Below are 24,048 nucleotides of genomic sequence, written 5' to 3' on the forward strand. Positions count from 1 at the left end.
TGCAAGGATATAGTCGCTCATGGAATAATATCCGTCTTTTCCTGACCTGTCAGTCGGGCAATTCCCTTGTGAGACATTGTTCCTTAGTTTATATTCTCTGCTTTCAGATGCAAGCCGGGCCGTCGGGCCGCCTCCAGTGGTTTATGTCATACGAGCATGATGAGGGGGGTGTTTTCACAGAGGTTTCCAGATCAATCACACACAAGAACACACATACACACACGTCATTGGACATGTGTGCGTGGCCAATCTATAATTCATCCGCTGACAACTTATTACCTTCTGCACAACAAGACTCAGATGAGTCTATTATTTAACATTGAAGTAATGGAAACATGCGTGTTGATTGATAATAAGTCCGGCGATCGGCTTTGCAGTCAAGCATGGTGTGGAATAACTTGCCATGAAATGCTCCACAAAATGTCAGTTAAACGTAATTTAAAAAATAAAACTTCAGCTCCTGATCAGAATATTCATTTGCAGCAGCATAAGAATCAAACAATCTCAAAGTAACATTACTGTCTCTATATTGACACAGCATATCGGAAACTTTTTTTTGCTGACAGACTTCACTTTAATTGGATCCAGAGAGACACAAGAAACACAACAATTTGGCTTTCATATAAAACCTCTCACTTCCGACATCGCTTGCTCTGTGCCGCTTCTGACAACAGCAACATTTTAAATAAAAAGACAGGCACGATCAGGTTCTGCAAAAACACAAATTTAGTCATGTTCGTTTTCCATTTCTGAGTCACCTGGCAAGCAAAAACACAACGACAACACATCCCTCCACCCTTACACCGTCTTTGTCTTTATAATATTCACCTTTATCATTATTTACATTATACAGTGCACTGCCCTTCAAACAATATTTGTTTTCCATCCTTGATCCAGAACTTCATTAGGAATGTCCTTGTGAAAATCTTTGTTGGCTCCGTTATGACTGAGATCTATTGAAAGTTATATCCAGCAAATGTCTAAACTGAATATAAGCCAAAGTAATAAAAGTGGTTCTGTGAGGCACATTTTGTGTCATGAAAAACAAGCCCTGACCTAAAAAAAAAGATCTGGTTCTCCATTGGCAATGTGATGCTCTTAACAACACAAACTATTCACATTATGTGTATGAAATGTAACACCTTCAATTTAAAAACCTCCCTGCCATATAAAAGAGCTTCTCTCAACTGTACATGTTGTATTCTGTGCAAAAGAAAATGTAATTTTCTGCCTTTGCTTGATTCTTTCAAAGAAATACTGGGTAACTGAATGAATGTGCTGCTGTAGGGACAATGACTGGAGCCACATGATGACGATGATAATGATGATGATGATGATGATGGTGATGATGATGGTGATGATGATCTGGGCCAACTTTGCGAGGCTGTGCGAAGGCAAATTAAGATTTAAGATCAAGTTTCATCGCTCGGTAACTGTGGACGTGTGTATTTCTTCTTACATTTATACAGTTAAACTTTGTTTCAGTGTTACATATGTCTCCATTGTTCATATACATTCAGACAGGAAAACCTGTTTAAAAGAGACGTGTAGCATTTGCACAGAAAAAAAGAGAGGAAAAAAGGGATATAACCCTTTCACTCAACTGATGTAAAATGCACAAAAGGAGTTTATTATTTTCTTGTTTGGTTTAAACCACAATAACTTAAAAATCCTTCGACAGTCTTGAAGATGGAAGCATCCATCATCTGTGAGGCTGCCTGAGTGTGGCAAACACTGTGTGATAGCAGTGCGTGGTCCCCACTCTCTCGTGTCCGTATCACGATGTCAAGAGTCACGCTGGAGTCCACATTCATAAAATTCGCAAAATAAAAACAAAAAATTTGTAGGAGAACGAGCGTCCATTGCTGCAAACAGACGCACAACACAAGCTTGACTCACAATGGCACCAGCAGCACACATGGAAGGATGTGCGCTGGGTCGGAGTCAAAGGGTTGACATGACATCATGCACACACCCACACGGAGCTCAGTCATTACTGATGTTTGAAATCATTGAGTGCTCCTCTTTTTTTGCTCAAGGTCCTTAAACCAATACATATTCATTTGCAACTATGCAGGTGGAAACTGTATTCCCTGCAATGTTATGCAGGGCTGAGCATTCTCCTCAGTCCTCATTCTCCTCATTCCCTCTCAGGCTGTCTTGTTGGCCCATGATAAACACTGATCTGAAACGCCGATAAGCGCAATCAGTGTGAGTGTCCGTGACAGTGGGCTCAGAGCAGGCTTATCCTCAGACATTAGTGTCCTCTCCTTTCAGAGGGTATACGCGGCACTGTCCCCTCTCCTCAAGACACACGTGCTCTGTGGTTGTGCTGGCATGGCTGGAGGGGCCTCGCTGTGGCAGGAAAGAGAACCGCAGGGAGCCTCTGGCCTTGGCGGGCCGGCTCTTCCCGGTCCCGTTGCTGTAGGAGGGGACCAGTCGGCGGTTCTCGTCCGGTGCGACGGAGCACGACAGGCCTCGGTCCGTTTTGTTGAGGCGAGGTGAGTCACCGCTGGGGTCATCAGTCAGATTGCCGGCGGCGAGGCTGCCACTTTTGACGTGCGGCGTCTGGCTGTGGGTGTGGCGGTACTCCTCGTCAATGTCCTTGCCCAGCTTCCACCTCTTCCACTTTTTCAGCATCTCTGACTGCACCTGAGGGATGATGGGATAGCAGAGGGAGTAGAGACGGCGGACAGACGCATGAAGATTTGCGATGAAGATTAAATAAGAGCACCGAGCACTTTAATAGATGGACGTCTCGTTGCCAAAGAATACATTTAAAGATTTAGAGATTAGCAAATGGATGATGCTGTGTCTGCCCCACTTTGTAGAAAAAGAATGAAGTGGGACTCAGAGTTATAAAAAGATTGATAAAAGCCAGTGTCAGGAACACATAATGATGAAAAACGTCTAATTTACCTTCGCCACAAAAGGAAAATGAGGAACCGCAGTTATGGGGGATATTAAATTAAAGTGGTGCCTTACATGTGAACACGTCTGTCTCACCTCTTTGTTGACGAAGCAGTAGAGGATGGCGACCAGCAGGCCCTGGAATGGAAGGTGGATTTTTAATATTTTAGTCATATAGATACTGAATAACAAATCAGTGACACTTTCTAATTTTACCTGGGTTTTGAAGGACAAGGCTCTAAATATTTTATCTTTTCATTATTATCATCAAATACCCAGATATTACTGATGCCTGGGCACCACGAAAATCTGCAAATTACAAATACCATTATATTGGGCAACACATCATAAATGCACCAAGGTCAACAACACAGCTTTGTTTGAAGTTCAAGTTTAAATGAACCCTGTGGTGATGCTACTGAGCAACATTTTTCTGATATTATTGGGAAGTAAAGAATTCCTGCATAAGGATTTATCTTACATGTCTAAAAGGGAAGAAAACTCACTGTGTGTTAATATGTCCAATAGCAGGGGTTTAAATTCCATGTAAGGGCGTCACTCACCTGGAAGGAGTTAAACAGGAGGTCACAGAAGAGGCGAATGAGACGCAGCATGGAGCCTTTAGGAACGGACTCGTCGATGACGAAGGTGAAGAGGATGGCGTGAATCCCCAGCAGGGGGATAAGGGTCAGAGTGGACTTTGCCAGTCTGAACGAGAGAAGAAAAAGGGGCAATAGTTGCAAACAATATATTACAAGAGAGTAAAAGGATCAGCTGCTGCTCCTTTGATTGACATATGACCTTCGACCTTTTGACATACCGTCACTGCTCTCAACAAGTGTCAATTAGTCTTTTTCTTTTAGAAACAGGAAACAGTTCTCTCACCTGAACTTGTAGTCAGTGTATCTCATCTGATGAGCTCTGAGTTTAGACATCAGGATTTTTATAATTCGGATGAATATGAAGAAGTTAATCTGAAATAAGACGAGAAGGGGATTTAAGTGGAGGCAGTCAAATAAGCAAAACATGTCCTGCAGGTATTTTTCAACCACTGTGCTAGAGCCGCTGGAAATTATTCAGTTCCTCTTAATTGATCCAGAAAAGTTGATCTCAAGTGGCGCCAAAGAATCGATTTGTACAGCTCCTGTTGAGCGTCTATGTTCGTGCTATTGGTTGGCAGTAAACGTCTAACGGAGTACCCCTTGATGCCTGTGGGTGGCGGTAGTGCGATGAGTAGGCTGATTAAAGTAACCTTTTTGATATCAAACAATAGAATTAGAGACGCAGTTTGACCGTTTGACCATTGACCAAGTAACAACGCTAACAAAGATGGCAGAATATTTAAAGAGGCAAGATACGGACCCTGGACTCCTCCTCCCGCACCTCACCCAGAGACTGACTGCTATAAAAACGACAAACAGGAGCGCGACTGAGAGCAGTCCAGGAAGAGCTCTGTGTGTCCTTGCTGTCGATTCCTGCCAGGATATCACCTTTGCGTTCATCTAAACAGCGGCAGGTTTCACACTCCACCTGGGCGCTACAGCCCGTCTATTTCGATGAGTTTATTTCCCCTTTTTTCCTTTAGCAGAGAACCGTTTGTTCTCATTACCGATTCCATTTTTATTTCATCATTTGTCATTGTATCCTATTCGATTAATGCTGATGATTGATGTTAATACTGTTATATTGATGTTTAGAATAGTGATCTATTATGTTTTTTGTAGATAGCCAGTTAAGGAACTCCATTGCATAATCATTTCAGAGAGTCTGCCTAAAATGCTGGACTGTCATCAAGTAACAGTTTCTGTGGTCAGTGCAACCCCCCCCCCCCCCCCCCCTCCCACACACACACACAGACACACACACGCACATTGTGATCTAGCGCAGAACCCTCTCTGATGACAGAGAACATTAATTATTACAGCACTCAAGTTATTATCACTCCAAGTTTGGTAACGTGTATGTTGTCTTGACAGTTTATGTTTGAGTGCAAAACTCTTCTTGAAGTGTGTGTGTGTGTGTGTGTGTGTGTGTGTGTGAACAATAGTTGAACTGTTTGGAATTGTTGTGAGATGACATATGACATGACATCTATTACACAACCGTACAGCAACAATTTCAACCGTTACAATAAAGAGATATTTTTTCCACAGAGCGACGTTATGACTTACGCAGTCCAGGAACTGTGCGGGTTCGTCAATATATTTTTGAGTGTGTGTGTGTGTGTGTGTGTGTGTGTACACATACGCTTTTGCATGAGGTCACAAAGTTTACAACTGTTACTGTTAATATGCCCTTGTGCTCATAAGTGTGTCCATCCATTATGTTGTTTGTCTCTATGGGAACAAGAGGCAGGAACACACAAGAGGAAGTCCACAACTCATTTCTTTCTCTCTCTCTCTTTCTCTCTCTCTGTGTGTGTGTGTGTGTGTGTGTGTGTGTGTGTGTGTGTTGGGTGGGTGAACATCTATATGCAACAACACCTATAAAAACAATAGTCTACATACCAGTTCAGGGTGGGAATCGTGGGAATATCAATGAATTCTAAGTATGATGTATTGAGGTCACAACTAGATTCTAATGAACTAGATTGTAACGAAGCTATTACAATGGCTTTTTTATCTATGTCTGAGTGCCATAAGTGTCTTCATCTGCAACAAGTTTGAATATTTTACACCTGTATAAATGTCTGTTGCTGACTGACTGACTGACAGATGCCGTGACGAAGTTACACTAGACATTAGACCAGCTGAGGAGTTTCCCCAGTGGCCGTTGCTCTTTGAATATTACTCTGCGCGAAAAGTTTCTACATCAGGGGGAATTTATGGTCATTGTTCTTTTTCAGACCACTTTAGCTAAATCTTTTCAAAAAAAGAAACTGACGACAAATTCAGCAACTTTTGTTTCAAACTGGACTTTCATTAGAAAGTACGGTTTAGCAGGAGTGAAATCCTGACCTGCCTCTGCTTTTCTTTAGGAGCAGCAGTGTTCGATCGTTGAGTGCAACTTCAGAGTTACGCACAGAACACACCAGCATCTTTGAGCACACGGACAAATGACTATTGTTGAAGTGGTCACAACCCGTCAACAAGTGCAACTGTTTAAAAAAAAAGGTTCACAAAGGGTCACAAGTCAAAAACGGTTGGGAACAACCAAATCTAACAGTTGATGCCAGGTTGGTTAACTGCCGGGTTACAACCAGATTAATATCACAGACCTCTGGAGCTCATCCATTACATCCATTACATTATGTCCCTAAGCTTGTCTAACATGTGTCTGATGAGCGTCCCTCGCTCTGATCTGAAACTCAGAGGTGACCAGCCCCGGCCTGGACTGTGGAATAGTCTGCCCACGTTGATCGGATCTGCTCCCTCTACTGACCCCTTCAAGCATTAGATCAAAAATTATACTTATGTATGTCGGCGTTCAAGTCACCCTGATTCGATTCTCTACGTAAAAGGTTTCTTTCTGTTTCTTCTCAACAGGCTGCCTGTGCACTGTGCTAGTGTGTACAGGATGCCAGAGTATGATGGGCTGTTTGCATAAAGTGTTTCTCTTTTCATTAGTGTATTCCCCCGTGTTATTGTTTCATTCTTTCATCTTGTCTTTACAGCACGTTGGTCAGCTCTTATGCTTTATGCATACATTTGATTGGTTAGTTGATTTTTTGTTTGGTTGATTATACTGTGTCAGAGTAATCTAATACAAAATTTAGCAAAAAAGAGAATGTCGTGAAAAAAATTCATGTCACTCTCTTTCTTACCCACGAGACTTTGCTGATGAATGAATTTGAATAAAATTTACCACATAACAAAACCATTCAAAGCTACACAGAGGAATATTCTGTCAACAGTTTTGGTGAGGACTGATCATGTTGTAATTGATCTTAGAATGATTGTCAGGAATTTGTGACATTATTCAATACAAAGGATGATATCTGCTCTGAGATGTGTGTGTGTGTGTGTGTGTGTGTGTGTGTGTGTGGGTGTGTGCACGCAAATCTTAATTTATTTCACCACAATGTTGAATTGCATACAGAGAATGAAACAACAAGAGACAGGCTGACAGACAGACAGTCTTACCAGATAAGCAAACAGTATAGGAGACCGGATGATCCACCAATATCCCATGTTAATATTCCTCTCCCAGCACCTACACGCACACACACACACACACACACACACACAAAATGAATACATTATTTTTTCCTCATTTTACAAATCTTGCTGTATCCAAAGAGTCGTCACATATTCATACACTGGAATATGACCAGACTGAAGGAAATCAAAATGAGAGGCCATTCATTAAACTACAGCCATTTCTCTCCTCACAGGTCACAGCCAAAAGATCTTACATACAAATTGTCTTACATTTGATGATTATGAAATCGATTAAACTTACTCCTCGTTCTCATACAGATGTTTCACTGTGATCCACGGCAACACGAAGATAAGTGGTGCACCTGAGGTGAGAAAGTGAACAGACTTTGCATGAGGTAGCAAAGTAAATATCTGTGACACTGGCTGGAGCAGAACAATGTAAATTGGATGCAGTGTAAACATGACAAATTAACCCAAACAAAAAAAAAGAAGAGAGGCACCTCCTGCCATATTTGTTTTCCCATCCAACAAAATAGTGGATAATTCAATTATAGAGTGTGACATTGCTTTAAATAAAATAACAGCATTAGACATTGTTCTCATATGATTAAGAGTTTAAACCTTATTACCCCAAGACAAATATTTCTGTTCTTATGTTTCCCAGTGAAGACTTGAAAAGTATTTTTTTTAAAAACCTGATGTAAGTCCATTTTCGCCTGAATCCACGATCCATGATTAAAGTAACATCTCATTTGCTCATAAACCTGGTGTCTGTCCTGTCAGGCCACAGCGACTCACGAATATCATTCAGTCAATATTATGGCAAACTGTTGTCTGTAAGCTCCGCTCATTGAGCATTTTCATAATCGAGGTCCAGTGGGTAGGATTTACAATGTGTTTTTTCATTAGCTCAGAATGAGCCATTATACAGTATATATCATTTCATTCATTTATATTCTAAATATCATGTGATATTTCAAATAAAGACATACTTGTATGTCTTCTGTCTGACAGAAGCTGTTATCTACCTAAAGGTGGGAGTACTGTTTGACAGTCTGTGTTGGTTCTTACCCCAGCCAATGGCCAGATAACTGAAGAAGTACTTCCTCTCGCTAAACACGGTGATGACTAGCAGGCTATGCAGATATATTCCTTCCACCAGCAGCCAATAGTTGTTGGCCATCACGCTGTACTGCATCATCACCATGGCACCACGACACCACATCACAGCCTGGTACACACACATACAGGAGAGAGGCATTTAGAACACAAAAATTCAAGGAGACATATTATGCTTTTTTCCCCGTCTTTTCCTCTAGTGTGCTGTATAGGTTTTTTGGTGTATGTAAAAAGTCTGCAAAGGCAAAAAGCAGAAAGTTGGTGATGAAGGGAGCTCCTCTCCCCGACAGACAACACTGCTCCTCCAGTAGGCCGGCTGATACTTCTGTACCATCGCGACATCAGTGTGGACTGGTGCAAACACAATGCACTTTGGTTAGTTTATATGGGATATATATTTAAAGGTGTAAGTGGGACTGGAAGAAAAGTTTATGTCTGAGAATTAAATTTTTCTCTCCATCCCTTTCAACAAAAGTTTCACTTTCAAATGTTTTCAGTAATTTTACCACTTTCTTGTTGATTGTATAGCTTGTGACTGTCATTTAGATCCATTCAAAAAAAAAAATCAATTCACAGCACATTAAACTTTGCTTTGAATGAAACATTTTCACCATAAAATAAAATGTTTGCATTTTAAAACCTACATGGAAAGTATTGTGGGAGGCAAAGTGGGAGTTTGATTTTCATGTTCACTGTTCTGCATTTGGATTTTACGTTCAGTAGTAGCATTCACAATAGTTGGGAGCAAGAAAGTAATATTCAGGGAAGTGGCTGGGCTCTACTATACTTGTTTAAAGCTCAGTTTGACATTTTCATTACAATTCCCATAAAATGCATTACTGTCATCCAAAAGGAGCAGTTGAGGTAAGTGTGCAGTGCTCGGCCTGCCCAGTATGCTGACCCAGGCGTGTGTCCGCGTGTCGCTGTTGCTCCTGGGGTCCAGGGTGATGGTGAGCAGGGCGTCTTTCACCAGGATGGACACCGCTCTCAGGATGAAGGAGGCGAACAGGTTCATGTGGATGTTGTTCCTCATGCAGTGGAGCCTCCTGGTGCAGAGGGGTCACAGCGTGTGTTGGCATTTGACTCTCACATGATGGATTCACTTCTCCCCATGCAGCAACATGACCATCATTGTCTTTCCCGTCTCTCCATCCCTTTCTGTCCTTCATTTCACACTGTCCACTTTTGACCATTCAGTGCTTCATTTCTCCCTCTTTTGCTGTTCTAGTCCCATCATTTTCTCCCTTCCGTCCTTCCCGCCTTTGTTGCTTTCATACCTCCTTACTTATCTTTTATTTGTTTCATTTTTTTTCCTCTCTTTTGCTCTCTGTGTCATACTTCCCTCTGTCATCTCCATCCCTTTCTTTCTTTATTCCGTCCTTCCTTCCTTCATTCTACCTGTTTCTTCCTCATCCCCTCTCTTTTCCTGCTGTCCTCTTCGTACATGTTCTACCTGAAGGTGATGAGGATTCCCAGTGCCAGGAGCAGAGCTCCCAGGGAGAGGGAGTAGCCCACGGTGTACATGATCCGCAACTGACTGAGGATGCGTCCATACTGCTGCTGCAGAACCAACAGAGAGATGCGTGAAGGCAGGCGCGCACGCACACACACACACACACACACGAAATGTAGATTAAATCTGGCAAAAAACCCACAAGGTTCTGACGAGTAATTGAACAGATGGGAGGACTTTCACCGAGTCATTTCAGATCAGGTCATGTTAAGGTATGAAATCAGTCATAGTCCCATTATTGTTGAGCCATCTGCCGCTGCAAGCAGCTTCGGTCATGGTAACAGTTTCTTACAGAGATTCATAGACAGACACAAACACACAAACATGTCGTACTCTATACACACACACCTCATCGGGGTCGTCCTCACATTCGCTGGTGTTCTTTTTTGACCACTGACCATCTTCTCTGCAGACTCTGTAGACCAGACCCTGCTGAACTGTTCACAGAGATTCACACATTTTTAGATTTTTAGATTGCCCTGTGTTTATATTGCATGTTTACCCTTTTATTACTTTTTCTGATGTTTCTATTTCTACTATCTCCTCTGCTGCTGCCCCAAAGTGGGTCTACTTAAAGGTGACATATTATGCAAAAATCCCCTTTTCAGTGATTGTGCACATAAATGTGTGTATCAGTGGAGGCTGCCAGCGCACAAACTGAAAAAAGACCACCCTGTGGTTTTTTTGTCAGCTGGCTAAACCCCACAGCCTGGCTCTGAACGACTGGTTCAGATTTCTCTCCCACTCTGATGTCACAGTTGGACTCTTTTGGGGGTAGCCCCACCTGCAATCTGAGAACCTCCACTTTTCTGGTGAAGGGGTGTGACATTTTCTACATGTTTTGAAAGCGGTTGGCCAATCACAACAGACTGGCCAATCAGAGCATTCTGTGGTTTATCGGGAGGAGGGGCTAAAAGAGATCCAGGTGTTTTAGACAGAGGGTGAAAAGAGGAGCTGCAGGAATGGGCAGTATGAGGACACTGATGCCTTTTCTGAACATTACAGCGTGTAAACCTTCTCAAGTGGTGACTCAAATTATAATTATGAACCTGACTATGAGCATGATATGTCACCTTTAAGGATTATCTCATCTTATCTTATCTTCACTGTAAATCATTATGTGCTGCAGATAGAACAGATCCACTTGAAAATCTAAAAACACAGGGGGTTAAAAATCTTTCCATATTTCACATAGGAAATTGTTCTGTGCCCTAAATTATCCAAGATGAAACAAACTTTGTTTACGGCCAAAATATACAGCGTCTACAAACCTCTATAGGAAAATAAGTGTTGGGGTGAAATTTAGTGGAACAGAGGCAAATACTGAAAAATTGCGTTGAACATCAGCAGCAAACAGTCTCGTGGAGCAAACGTGGAAATGAAAATTCACATTCTACACAAAAAGACCGTTTACTCTGACACTGTTCGCAGGACACATGTTCACACTGCTGAAGTCTTCACACTGTGTCTCAGGTTGATAGCAGTACGTGACAGCTTTTCTTGTACAATTAGTACGTCATCCACTCTCTGAAAAAACCCCAAGTTGAACTTCTCTTCCCACACTGTACAGAATATAAACCACGTTAATCCAAAAGATCCCTGGGTTCTTTCATCGCACTGAAATGACAAGTCGTATAAACTTTATCCATTCACTTTATATGATGACTTCATACGAGAACACTTTGAAGAGTTTATACTAAAGTTTTCCCTCAGGTTTTGTCACTCGATGAGCACTGTATCCTTGCAATTTTCAAAAGGTAATTTCATTCAACAAGTAGGACAAAGGCAACCTTAGTGGGTAGAACAGCTTCTCATTCAGATGACTTGATGAGAGCTCCAGCATGAAAAGCAAAGTATTTTCGGTGCCCATCTGTTGTATTCAATTTATTTTCATGAAAGAAATAATTTAAATAGCTCTGAAAATAAAGTTTTAAATGTGTTTTCTGCTGGCTAATGTTACATGTTTTGGTGCTACAGAGGACTTTAACCCCCAATAAAAGAAAAAAGAAATCAGCTGATGCTCACTGATTTATGCTGATTGTCTTGGAGACTATCATACACAAGGCTTGTTGGTCATTTGATAACTCACAATCACACTCACATTCTTTCTTCTTGTCTGTGGGAGTACCCGCAGAAAAAAACACGCGGACATGGGGGGAACATGCTACATGTTCTGTAGCAGATGTATCGAAGGTGGCAACCCACTGTAACGTAACCATGTCTGGAGGAGCGGGTGGCCTACCAAGGGTGAATAGATACACTCACATACAGACCTTTACGGTACCATGGCAGGAACCATGGGCAGGAGACATTGACAGTGGTTCCTGGAAGTCCATCAGGCCAGCAGGCGTACAGGTCAAAGGTCCTGTTACACACCAGCCCTGCGGTCGAGAGCAAATCAGTGAAATGTGTGCTGAGGGCTCACTGTAGGTCACACTTCCTTCAGTGACATGAGCTCATGCAGGGGGGAGAGGGGCTCACCTGTGGCAGGGGGCGTGGTGTTGAGGTAGTCCAGGCACTGGTTACTGTAGCTGCTCCACTTCTCCTTCACAAGCTCTAGGGAGTTAGTTGAGGAAACCTGCAGGAAGACGAAACGGCCTGAAGCTTCATGGTAGATTACAGCGACGCCAACACAGCCTTTCCTCATCATTCGGCTCTTGCTTTGGATTTCCCTGACAACAGTCAACGGCACTCAGGAGCGCACGTGTATTGAATCGAGCAGCACATCCCAGGCTGCATGTGGACGTGTGAAAAAGAGACGGGCTGGGAGACGTACCTTTGTGCAGCTGCAGAGCATGAGCAAGGCCAAGGGGAGGCACACCTGGGACATCCCACTGATGCTGGGGGGATGGCGGGCGGTGGGGACCAGAATTCAGAGGAGGCCCAACACATGAGGCAGTCCTAGCCCTATCTCACCATGTGGCCTACACACACACACACACACACACACACACACACAATACGACAATACAGAGAAGCTTGTAAGCGGGTGACAGCATGTGTGTGTGGATGTGGGTGTGTGTGTGTGTGTGTGTGGCCAGAGATGGAGGGAAATAATGAAAACATCTTGAATCAATGAAGAGAAAAACACGATAACAGTCAGAAATATAGAGGTGGTGGGGGGGGGGCACAACACACGTGTGCCAACACACACATCACTGCTGTCAGATGAAAAAAAACGACAGCATGTAATTACTCATCCTGCCACAATCTACAGTAAGTGAAGGTCGACAGTTTTCACACGTCAGTGAAATAAACAAGGACGTCCACCGGTGTGTTTCTTTCTCTGCACATTTCTCAGTAAATCAGCTGCTTAGTTGACACACAAACCGCGCCATTGGAGCTCAACAGATGATTGGATGACGACACTGGACGGTCGAGGGAAGTGGGTCAGGGAGTGGTGTGGTGCCCTGAAGGAGAAGGAGATTATTTCCCCCACAGGAACAGACTCCTGCTGGCACGTTTTCATGTGTGCGTTTGTCAAAGCTTACAGCCTCACGTTTAGTCTGAATGCATGAAACGTACAACATCGAAAGAATTGTTTGTGTGAGAGTGTGATTTTTGCAGTAGGGGCTTTTCCCGCGGCTTCATCTTCACCCACGCAGTTTGAGAACCAAACGAAATCTGAAACGTTTCTGCAAAAAACACCTTGACCGTGGAAACATTTTTGGCTAAAACGTTTCAAATTCCATTTTGTTCCAGTCTCTGTGCTTCTGTCGAAGAGCTTTTCGGAGCGTGTTTCTCTGCATGTGTTTGTGTCCATTATCGTGTATTACTGTCCCTGTGATAGATCTAACTTGAACATCGATACCCTGACATGCTATACTTCCAGGACAACAGACAAAGCAACAAAATAACAAACTGCTGCTGTGTTTTTCTCCCTGCAGCCGGCCCTTTGTCTTGTGGTGTTACAGTGATAACTTTCCTCTTTACGACCAAGTGTAGCTCTTATCGACTGTGCAACCAATTTAAACAGACACAGAGCACAAGGAAAGTAGAGGGAATACATGAATTCACCAGTAAATGTGATATCTATACACAGTAAATCAGAGGATAGGTCCTCATCAAGGCAACCATGGTTACTCCTGTAACCATAGAATCCATACAATGGTTCAATCCTTCTTCCCAGTCCCCTGAAGGGACTTATCTTCTTATAAGGGTTTCTTTCATGGGTCTGCAAAACCCATGAAAGTCAGAAACCCACAATGGACTCCTCCGACAAAGTGTTGTCTGTGTATTCATATTTTGGTATATGTTATTTATTTGTGCTTTAGAGCTCCATTGTCCAAAAACTACACAAAAAAAATCAGTGAGAGCAATGTTGCATGGGTGACACATTCTTTTGTAACCATGCTGTCAAAGCCACACACCGTCCTCCCGCTGGAATTACACATTGTAGCACCAATAACTGTCCTAATTATTATTTTTTTTACTTGTACAGTAAATATCAAACTACTGATAAGTGAATACAACGTATTTGACCAACTTTGTGTCAGTTTTGACCCAACATGTATTTTAGGGGTAAGAGAGATCTTGGTTATCAGTGTATGTTTTAATTTACCCACAGCACTGAGCCGTGGGCAGGGCATAATCACAGGATTGCCTCAACATGTCTTTTCACAGTCTGTGCTGATCTCTGGTGGATGTCATCAGGTTTTAATAATATATTTTTTTTTTAATTCAGATCCAAAAGGGGAAGAACGTATATCAGAACACAAATTATTATTTTGGTCAAAGTAATCTAATTTTATTCTAAAGCTATTGTGAGCCGCTGCTGTTGCTGACCCAATACTTGCATGGTGGTGGAGCAGTATATTCCAGTCTCACTCACACACACACACACACACACACACACACACACACATATATCTCTTCTTCCTCTCGTGAAAAATGAGGTGTAAGAGAAAAAGATAATGGCTGACTGTTCTTTGCTCTTTCAGCATAACACAAATCATCCCCAGCTGCAGCCAAGGCAGCCCCCTCCTCTCCTCCGTCTACTGATGAATTAAACAACGATAACAACAATTCATTTAGTTGATTTCTTTTAATAACCGACAGTAGACAGAACGAGAAAAGTCAGTTTCTCTTCTCTCATTGACATTTTTCATTGTCAAGAACGAGCCTCCGTCCTCTCCACCCACACGCGTTTCCATCCAAGTGCACATGAGCCCTTGTCCCGGGGAAAAACATGGAGTTGGGCGAAGAGAAGGGAAGAAAAGTGTTTGGAGAGTGTGTGACAGTAAATCTTCTCATCACACATGGACCACATTGATCTAACGTGATCAAATGACTTTTAATGATCCCCATTAAGGTCATGCTGTCTGCATTGATGTACGTTTGAATTTGTGGCATAATGTTATTGAATGATTGCACTACCCACCACGGACACCTCCTGATCATGTTGCTTAACTCAATAGGCATTCTCTATGTGATGAGGAGCGGCCAATCAGACAGCGCATGGAGAGGATGTAGGTGGCGACACAGTGGCAGAAGTGCAGCGACTGTAATGGAGCTGAACAGAGCTGTAATTATGTGTTTCTGCCTGACAGGCTACTGCTCATAAGCTCCGATATCATCTCTCTGCATGACTTCCCCCCCCATATCCTCTCTCTCTCGCTCTCTCTCTCTCTCTCTCTTTCGGCCCATTTAAAACCATGTGTGTTAAGGAAATGATTTTAAAAGATCAGTTCATCCAAACGACCCCAAAAATTTTACTTATACTTATTTAGTTTTGTGTTTGACATTGAGAGACATTATAACTTTTTCATATAGTTGATTTATCAGTTAGTTGATCAACAGACAATTACTCAGCAGCTATTGTCATTCTCGGAAAATTACTATAGTCATTGTTTCAGGCCAAAACTATATATATTTGATGATTCCCCTTTCTCAGCATGAGGATTCGATGCTTTTCTTTGTCATATGTGACGGTAAACTGAATTTTTACAAAGGGTACAGGAAATGCTGCTCTAGGAATACAATTATTATATTATCTCATCTGAAGATCAAACCAGTATTTATTTTCCACAGTTCTCTGACATTTGACATCACCCATGAATCAATGAATCAGTTAATCTCAAAAATAACTGGCAGATTAAACAACATTGATTGTCATCAGTATATACCGTTTCCCTTCATTAAATGGACCAAAGCTACATTACACGTTTTTCCATGTCTTTTTTATGTTGACTGCAGTAACCAAATGGTGACTTGAATTGTTTAAACTTAAATATGTCTGGTTGAAGTATTTTCTGTCAAAGAAAAGGTCTTTCATGAAAACTACATTATGACTGTTTTACGGAATGACTTTTTTGCTGCAGATTTTTTTTGTGTCAGATATATAGTCTTCAATACTTGAAAGCCCACAAAGAAAATTCCACCCATCTCGACTGTATTGGGGTAACAGCAGAAATTTCCACTAGACCACTAGACGTACAGTAAGTTGGGTCAACTGCCACGTCTTGCCGCTTTGTTTTCATGTCGCTGACCTCTTCGGTGACAGTGGTCTGGGCAAATCCGCTGGTGACAATCACAAGGGTGCGCATGCGGGCGTGTTTGTGTGTGTGTGCATGCAAGCGTGTGAGGCTGTGTGTTATGATTAACAGAGGTGGGTGATGGAGGTGACCCAGAATCTGCACCTTCAGCAGATGTTACGCTTCACATACCAAGCACCTTTCCAACCCTCTCTCTCTCTCTCGTTGTCTTTCTTTCCCCTCATCATCAGTAGCTGATCAAAATGTGTTTCGTTTTACTTCCAATCACATCATATAGTCATCATAAAACTGTAGTGTTTTTGTACGTAAAGTCCCATGTTAGGGAAGTATTCAGTGCATGAAAAAAGGCTTAAGAGTCAGCTCTTCTCTCCATGGCTTTCGAATTTGGAGAGCGTTTGCCTTCTAGCACTGATGAAAATATCATGCTCACATCATCACCGCTTCTACTTAGATGACATCTGGCTTGGAAAGAAGTTTGGGTGCAGCTGGCGGACTGGCGGATCATTCGAGCGGCTTTGAGCTAATGAAAACATTCAGAATAAGTTGGTTCTTTTTGTCTCATAAGATGAAATCATGGCAACGGCCGCATGTGAAGTGTACAGAGGTAAGGGTGGATGAACCAACAGGACCGATGTCAAAGTTGCGTATGAGCACGGGAGAGACAGAGGGGGAGAGAGAGACAGAGGGGAGCACATGGGAAGAAGACTTGGCCAGTACAGTACATACCATTCTCAGTGTCCCGTGGAGAATGCCAAGAGCCAGACCCTAAATCCTCAGCCATGTTCTCCCTGGACTCCTCCATGAAAATGCTTTTCTTATACCACCAGATATCCTGCTCACTATATACATGTACTGTCCTTCCCATACACACCCTCTCCCTCTCCTATGGAAACAGACAACACCCAATTTCCCTGGCAACACACACACACACACACACACACACACACACACGTAACGCACCCTCACCCCCCCTCTTGACAAACAAGTTTAAGTTTGAAAAGGCACAAAAAAAGTAATATTAGAAGTTGAGCGATATTTTGATGGCTTTTTTAACATGATCATTCACTGTCTGGAGATTTAGATGGACAGTAAATAAAGCAGCATCCAGCATTAGGTCGACCAAAAGAGGCAGAAAGCGATCTAAAACACGTGTGTTGGTTTTGTAAAAATCTGTGAATATTTACTCACGGCCCGCCAGCTGTCAGTCCTGTGTGTGTGCCTATGTCCTGGCGCTGTAAGTTTGAAAACCAAATAATAATTGACACACAACTGCCCAACACCCCTAAGATTCTTGTAAGCAAATGACGCTACGACTCAGGGGTTTTGGCCTCGTGGACCGGGTTCACGGCCCGGTCGGTGCAGATAAATCGTCAACAACAACATGAGAGAGACAAGCTTTCTCCAAAATGGCTTACTGCCCCTTAAACGTAATATAAAGACTGGAAACTGGGCAAAACAACTAGACTACCTGTATCTAAGGCAGTTAAACCCACTAAGCTGCCCCCTCTTAGGCCCACAGAAGCCAAGGTGTAAAAATGCCAAATTAAGGTTTTACTGGTGGTCATGTGTTGGACTGGTTGTTGCCTAGGTGCTGTAACTTCCATAAAGAAGTTTTGCACAAAAAGACCCAGCAGATTCGTGCACGTCAGAGGTGCTCGACGGTAGATTTTGTTACTTTCCGACACAGTCTTCAAACAAAGTTAACCCGGGTGACGTCCTAGTCAAAGCTCATCAGTGGCTGACAAAGGCAAGCTACAGTCAGGGACGTCCTAGGACGGAGATCAGGAGCCTATTTGTTGTTGTAATGTAACTGTAATTACTGACTTTCTGCGATGCATTGACACTGGAGGTTGATTTATAGATGCACAATCAAGACACATGGGTGCAAAAGGACAAAGGGGCCAGATGAACCAGGGCCGGTCCATACTGTCTCTCACAACCCCATCGCTGAGGGGAGAAATGTCACAGGTGCGTGAATGTGTATCATGTCCAAACTAACCTCCCAGCCTGCCGGTCATGTGTGTGCCGGAGGTGCATCTGCTAAACACTTCAGGACACACGCTGTCACACCTGTGACGGCCACAAACATGAGGGACACCGACAGGACACCGACAGGACACAGACAGGACACAGACAGGCTGCCCCATACACCAGAGAGACCAGAAGTGAGAAAAAAGCGCACGTTCACGGTGCACAAAACCACACACACATTAGCGAATACACAACTTTATCATGTAGCTCTAAAAAACGATTATGAAGCTGCTCAATTTCCATAACTCATGTGTTCGTCTGCATGCATACATACGTTAATGTTGAAAGAAACTGGTGTTCTCCTGACCAACAGAGGGAAAGCGGAATGCTGACGTAAACATTCTGTTTCATGAAAGTCGGAAAGGCATTCGGGGAAAACTGTGATTTGGAGTTTGTTATCGTGCTTGACGTTGCCATCTCAATTCTGTACAAATTCTTTGAGGAGAAAAGATGGGATTTTTAAAACTAACATATTGGAAAAAAGTTTGAAAATCAGCACTTATCAGGTAAAACGCAACCTGCAGCTTCTGCCAACGACCTCGTCAAAATAAACTGCCGCCTAACACACGATGGACACCTGATGCTTTATGAGGAAGTCATTTAGAAGAAATAAAGGTCGTTATCTACACTGACTGAATCCCAAAAGCTATTTCTAAAGCCTAGAGGTCAGTTGAATAAGCAGAATTGTGTTCAATACAAGACTCCTATGGCCTCAGGGGGAAAGCAGTTGGACAAGGTCTTAGCTCCGCATCCCCTCCTGTAACCATGGCTGTTGTTACTGGGCAGATTCAGCCATCAAATCTCAAGAAATGTCACAGAAATGAAAACCAAAAACAACATAAAACTAGCATTATGAATTAACACTCTCAATACAACCTTAGCCTTGAATTATGAATATTAATTTTTTTTGTCTTAGGTCGGTATGAGAAGCTTCACCATAGTTACCATGACAGCAGAGGATCAGATCCTCTCACATAACCGAAGAAATCATAATGGAATTAAAAGACTTGAATGGCTGATTCGTTAACGTTTAGAAATCATCTGAGATGTACAAATGCGGTATTCTAAACTGTAAATGTTTATCTATCTGTCAATGTATATATTGTTTCTTCAGTAATACCTTACATCACAAATTTTAACTATTTGTTTTTGTTTTTACCCTTAATTTTTATTCAAATATTTCAAATTTGAAAGTTCTGATAACTGGAAATGAGGCTTGTAATCTCTGTATGTCAGTAACTCGTATTTGTTTTTTATTCTATATAAACAGGAGTGATCACAATAATGAATTATGTATCTAAAAAATATGCTGTGCATATTTACCCAGTGGAGATTAATTTGAAATGGAAAGAAATCTGTGTTCCTTCGCCAGTAAATGTAACAGCAGGGAGAAGTCAAGCATTGAAGTGTTTGATCCATAGCAACCATTGTAAAAAAGAAAAAAAAATTCCACAATATGCAGCAGCATACTTACACAATTATTAGCATTGCAATAGATTTCACATGTGAATGTGTCTTTTGCTGATTATATTAATCTTGGCACACTGAGAAAACACTTGACAACATGGTCAAGATCATGTTGAGACTCAACGAATAAATCAGTTTTATGAACACTTCACGATAATAACAGGAATTTAAATGATATTTATTAAATTGTGTTTCTCTGGGTTGAAATGGGCAGGACTTAGTGAGACAACAGTGATGTCACTTCTTTGCACCAATCAGGATTTAATTAACAGCATCTCAATCACAATCCAATAACAGGTGGTGGGTTATATGGTCACTGTCAATCATATTTGATAAAACCACACCCACACAGTGCTGATGAGACAGATAATTAATTTGTAAGAGTTTAATCCTAAATTAATGATTTCATGTGTTTGTCCAGAATGTTGAATGGCAGAGAAACTACTTCAGATTTGAAGTTTTCAGGAGATTTAAAGCTCCATGTCTGACGAGGCCAAGTCTTTCAGAGCTGACACAAGGTCGATCATCATTTATCTGTAGACCCCCAAAACTTCACATCAGTGGAGAAAAAAACTGCACCACATCGAGATTTGTCCCAACCAGACAGATTAAATAACGGTGACTATTTTTCACGGCACAGTTAAAGCAAAAGTGAGGCCCAAGGATGTTAGAAGTTTTCATCGCCTCTTGTAAACAAACTGAGTCACTCGCTGTTTACAAATGTTTCACTCTAGATGTGATTTGATAAGAATTTTCCTTCCAGTATTAACAAAAACCCTGCGGCGTTCAAATCTACTCTTTCTTGAATAAATTCACCAAACATGTTGGGGGTATCACTGTGATTAAGTCAAACCCCATTAAAAAGATGATGATTTCTCTGTTTTCTCATTTCTCTCCAATGGGCTCAGTTTGTAACAGGGAATCTCTCAAGTATGAAAAATGAGCCAAGTAAACAGAGGAAGGTCAATTTTTCTCTGTCAGACAATATACGTTCAAGATTTAGCGAGGAAACATAATTGGATGATTGTGTTAAAGCTAACTAGACCCATATGTGCCCGAGGCATCGAGAGATTAATGTTGTATGTGTGTGTGTGTGTGTGTGTGTGTGTGTGTGTGTGTGTGTGTGTGCGTGTGTGTGTGTGTGTGTTTGAGAGAAAAGAGAGAGAGATGCATTTGCATCCTGAACGACCTGGCTCATAACTCCCTTTGGAGTTTGTTACTCCCTTCAAATCCTATTACATATAATCAGATTTATTATATTGTCTTCAGAGAAGCTCTAGAGATAAATTGAGTTCCTAAATTTGACCAAAACTATGATCGTTCCATAACCTTAACAACACGTTTAATAGTTTGACCATGATGACGAGGGTCTGGTATGCGTATACTGCTGGTTCGCTGCCACGGATTGTATCAGAGAGTAAGTGATAAATTACCAAATTTCTTTTCATAGGTTAGAGAGTGTTACGTCGGATGTCTTGTGCAGAGTCAGAGGAATGCGGAGCAGACTCGCAACAGTGTCTCCGGAGCCACAGGATCCAGATCTGCAACTACTACTCAGCACAATTTTTAATATGACGATAATAAGGATGATGGTGATGATCCAGGGCCCAGCCCGATAAACACAAATGTCCATGACTGACTGACTGAGAGATGAAGTCAAGCCATTGTCTCTCTCTCTCTCTCTCACACACACACACACACACACACACACACACACACACACACACACACACACACACACACACACACACACACAGGTGTTTTCAGTTATTCTGGTTGATTAAAGCTCAGCTCAGGTTTAACTTGGACTAAGCTGTGCTGGGAGTTCGGAGAGACCTCATCTGATGCGATGCAATGTACGTCATTGTTAATGTTATTAAGGTCAGCAAGGTGTAAAGGAAGAGTCGCATTACACCTCCATACTTGCACTGATCTCCTATTCACCTCGACTGCGGCTCGTTCCGCCGATGAATTCATATGTGCAGTTGTTGTTCTGTTGCAAGGGGTTCAGGGTTCACTTGAGTACACGCACTTGGAGATGGAGACGTTGTTCGAAAGCTGTGCGATCACCTTGTTTTCGAACTATATCACACTAGTAGACAGCAAACGGACAAAGGAGCTCTGATCATATCCAAGAATGTGTAGGTCTTTCATTAATATCTGAACATATTTGACCAAGATCACATTCAGTGCTGTGTTTAATCACTGTTTTCGTATTAACTGTAAAGTGTCGGCAATTGGTTGAAGGTTAAGGAGACATCTCACAATGAAGTGAGTTGTATAATTTCTACTGTAGACAAACAAATCCGATGGTTATTGCTGTAGATTGGACCGTTGGAGAGGCTGAATTAACTGATAGTGTGTGTGGAGAGCAGCTTCAGCCTGTACCTGTGGTCCAGATGCCACAGGATGCTCACACACACACACACACACACACACACGACACACAACAGGAAAATGTGATCCCGTCCATGCCGTCAACTTTGTCCCATTTTGTTCAGCAGTTTTTAGAATCAACAGCAGATTGCATCTCTCCATATTAGGGAGTATTTATTTAAAAAGAGTGAGCAACAAATTTCTCCCAGGAGACATCCACTGAACAAAAACTGCTCAAACGTCTGGGGAGTGTGATCCAGTTTCTACTGTAACTCATCTCATTTCCATTTCAGAAATGACTGATGTGACACATGCGCCTCCTGCACTTGCACAGGCTGTGTCCTGAGTGATCTATATTCTAAAAGTGGAAACTTAAGTTAGACATTCAAACCAGCTTACTTCCACCCACTGGCGTATGGGAAAGCACTCGAAGCTGTTAACGTGAGGTGTGGTGATATGATGTCAGAGGGTTCATCTGGTGTAGCCAACTGTTCACAGTTGCTCATGCAGTGTTTAATCTCACTCCTATTCAACATGAATAATGCATCAGCCCACAGACCAAGGCCACGCACACATGCATGGACACAAACACACAATTGAGACAATTGTGCACTCACTTAATTTCCCGCAAGAGCCTTTAGACATGTTCTGTAGATGAACATGTAACCAAGCACACGGCGCATTACTGAACAACCCTGCACCCACTCATCAAGCATATAGAAGCCGTACTGTGGTAGCACAATGTGTGCAACACGTCCGGCACTATACGCTGAAATGGGACTGTGGCTGTAGAGCTGGATCACCGCATCATGCGAGTATAACGAAGTAGAGAAGCCCCTGAGGAGTTCCGAGGAGGGGACCATATGTTCTCTGGCATCTGAAGGAGCGCATCGCTGCACCGCATGTCATTAGACATGGGCACAGAGATTGTGTTGTCGGCTGCGCGACGTGATTTAAACTTACACAGCGAGCTCATCTAGACAAAAAGAAAAAAAAACAATTTGCCATTCACCCCAGAGCGATCGATGATTCATTCTTTACTCAATGTGTCTGTGGTCGCCCAAGAGACCGCCCGTCCCTGTGCCTATGGAAACACGGTCCGTGTAACCGGAGTGTCGCAGCTTGTATGTTCAGCCGCTCCCGCCATAATCCCGCTCCGCCGCTCGCTCTGCCCTGTCCAAGCTATAGCCCACTGTCCATTATTAATGGTGCCCAGCCAGTTCTGCACAATCAGTCGCCATGACAAACCCCGCGGCTACACACAATATTTACACCCAACAGGCTTAGTGTGCGCGTCTGCGCAATGTGAGTGCTTAGGATCCGAGTGATAGTTGTGTAAACTGCCAATATAGACCTGCACACCTGAGGTGCAAGCAGCGGAACTTTGTGTGTGTGTGTGTGTGTGTGTGCGCGCACGTGGTGCATGTGGATGATACAAAGGACAATGGAAGAGGAAGAGAGAGAGGGAGAGAGAGAGATCTGGCGGGTGTGAACGGCAGCACTCTGTCTCGCTCTCTTTCTGCATCGAGGAGGAAATTACACGCAAAAAAGTGTGAGTAGCCTGAGAGCTCGTGCAGGAACCTGTTAGACAATCGCAAGCGTCACTGTCAGCGTCAGAGCATAGGAGATGAGAGCGAGGCTTTCATTGAGATATCAACGTGACAACTCGGCCTTCTATCCAACCAGCCTTGGGCCCCAAAAAATATGACGGGAAATCAATTACAGTGAGGACAGGAGAAACACACACACACACACACACACACACGCGTAACACCGGCTGTCAGAGTGTCATCACACAAGAATACACGCAAGTAAAATGGAGGTTGTCACTCGCAGAGAGTTTACTGAGAGTTACTGAAGCCCTTTTGATGCTCTTCGTTCATTTTGCCTCTAAAGGCCTCTTATATCACTCGTTTGTTTTGCTCATTTGGAATGTAGCAAGGAATCACGGGTCTACTGAAAGATTACTAAAGCCACCGCCTCCGTCCCTTTCGTTGTATTATATTTCACATGAACACAGGTTGTCTGGAAACCTCCA

The 24,048-nt window shown here is 42.6% G+C and overlaps 1 protein-coding gene across 3 annotated transcripts in view; it reads right to left on the minus strand.

The window, feature by feature from the left end:
- Nucleotides 1-711: 711 nt before the first annotated feature.
- gcgrb (glucagon receptor b) overlaps nt 712-24,048 on the minus strand; it is a 38,998-nt gene continuing 15,661 nt past the window's right edge. Inside the window, exons 1-14 of one of the 3 annotated variants that reach the window (XM_035638195.2) lie at nt 16,863-16,987; nt 12,419-12,566; nt 12,124-12,220; nt 11,916-12,023; nt 9,991-10,079; nt 9,583-9,689; nt 9,031-9,175; nt 8,082-8,241; nt 7,312-7,372; nt 6,993-7,062; nt 3,796-3,884; nt 3,474-3,618; nt 3,007-3,048; nt 712-2,652 (exon numbers count right to left, since the gene is read on the minus strand). In XM_035638195.2, the coding sequence (XP_035494088.1) occupies nt 2,251-2,652; nt 3,007-3,048; nt 3,474-3,618; nt 3,796-3,884; nt 6,993-7,062; nt 7,312-7,372; nt 8,082-8,241; nt 9,031-9,175; nt 9,583-9,689; nt 9,991-10,079; nt 11,916-12,023; nt 12,124-12,220; nt 12,419-12,472 (1,569 nt within the window). In that variant the 5' untranslated portion in view covers nt 12,473-12,566; nt 16,863-16,987 and the 3' untranslated portion in view covers nt 712-2,250. Of the gene's footprint in view, nt 2,653-3,006; nt 3,049-3,473; nt 3,619-3,795; nt 3,885-6,992; nt 7,063-7,311; nt 7,373-8,081; nt 8,242-9,030; nt 9,176-9,582; nt 9,690-9,990; nt 10,080-11,915; nt 12,024-12,123; nt 12,221-12,418; nt 12,567-16,862; nt 16,988-24,048 lie in introns of those variants that run through there. The other 2 variants (XM_035638196.2, XM_035638194.2) reach the window with 2 other exon arrangements.

Source organism: Scophthalmus maximus, chromosome 8 (assembly GCF_022379125.1).
Source record: "Scophthalmus maximus strain ysfricsl-2021 chromosome 8, ASM2237912v1, whole genome shotgun sequence".
Taxonomy (NCBI): Eukaryota; Metazoa; Chordata; class Actinopteri; order Pleuronectiformes; family Scophthalmidae; genus Scophthalmus; species Scophthalmus maximus.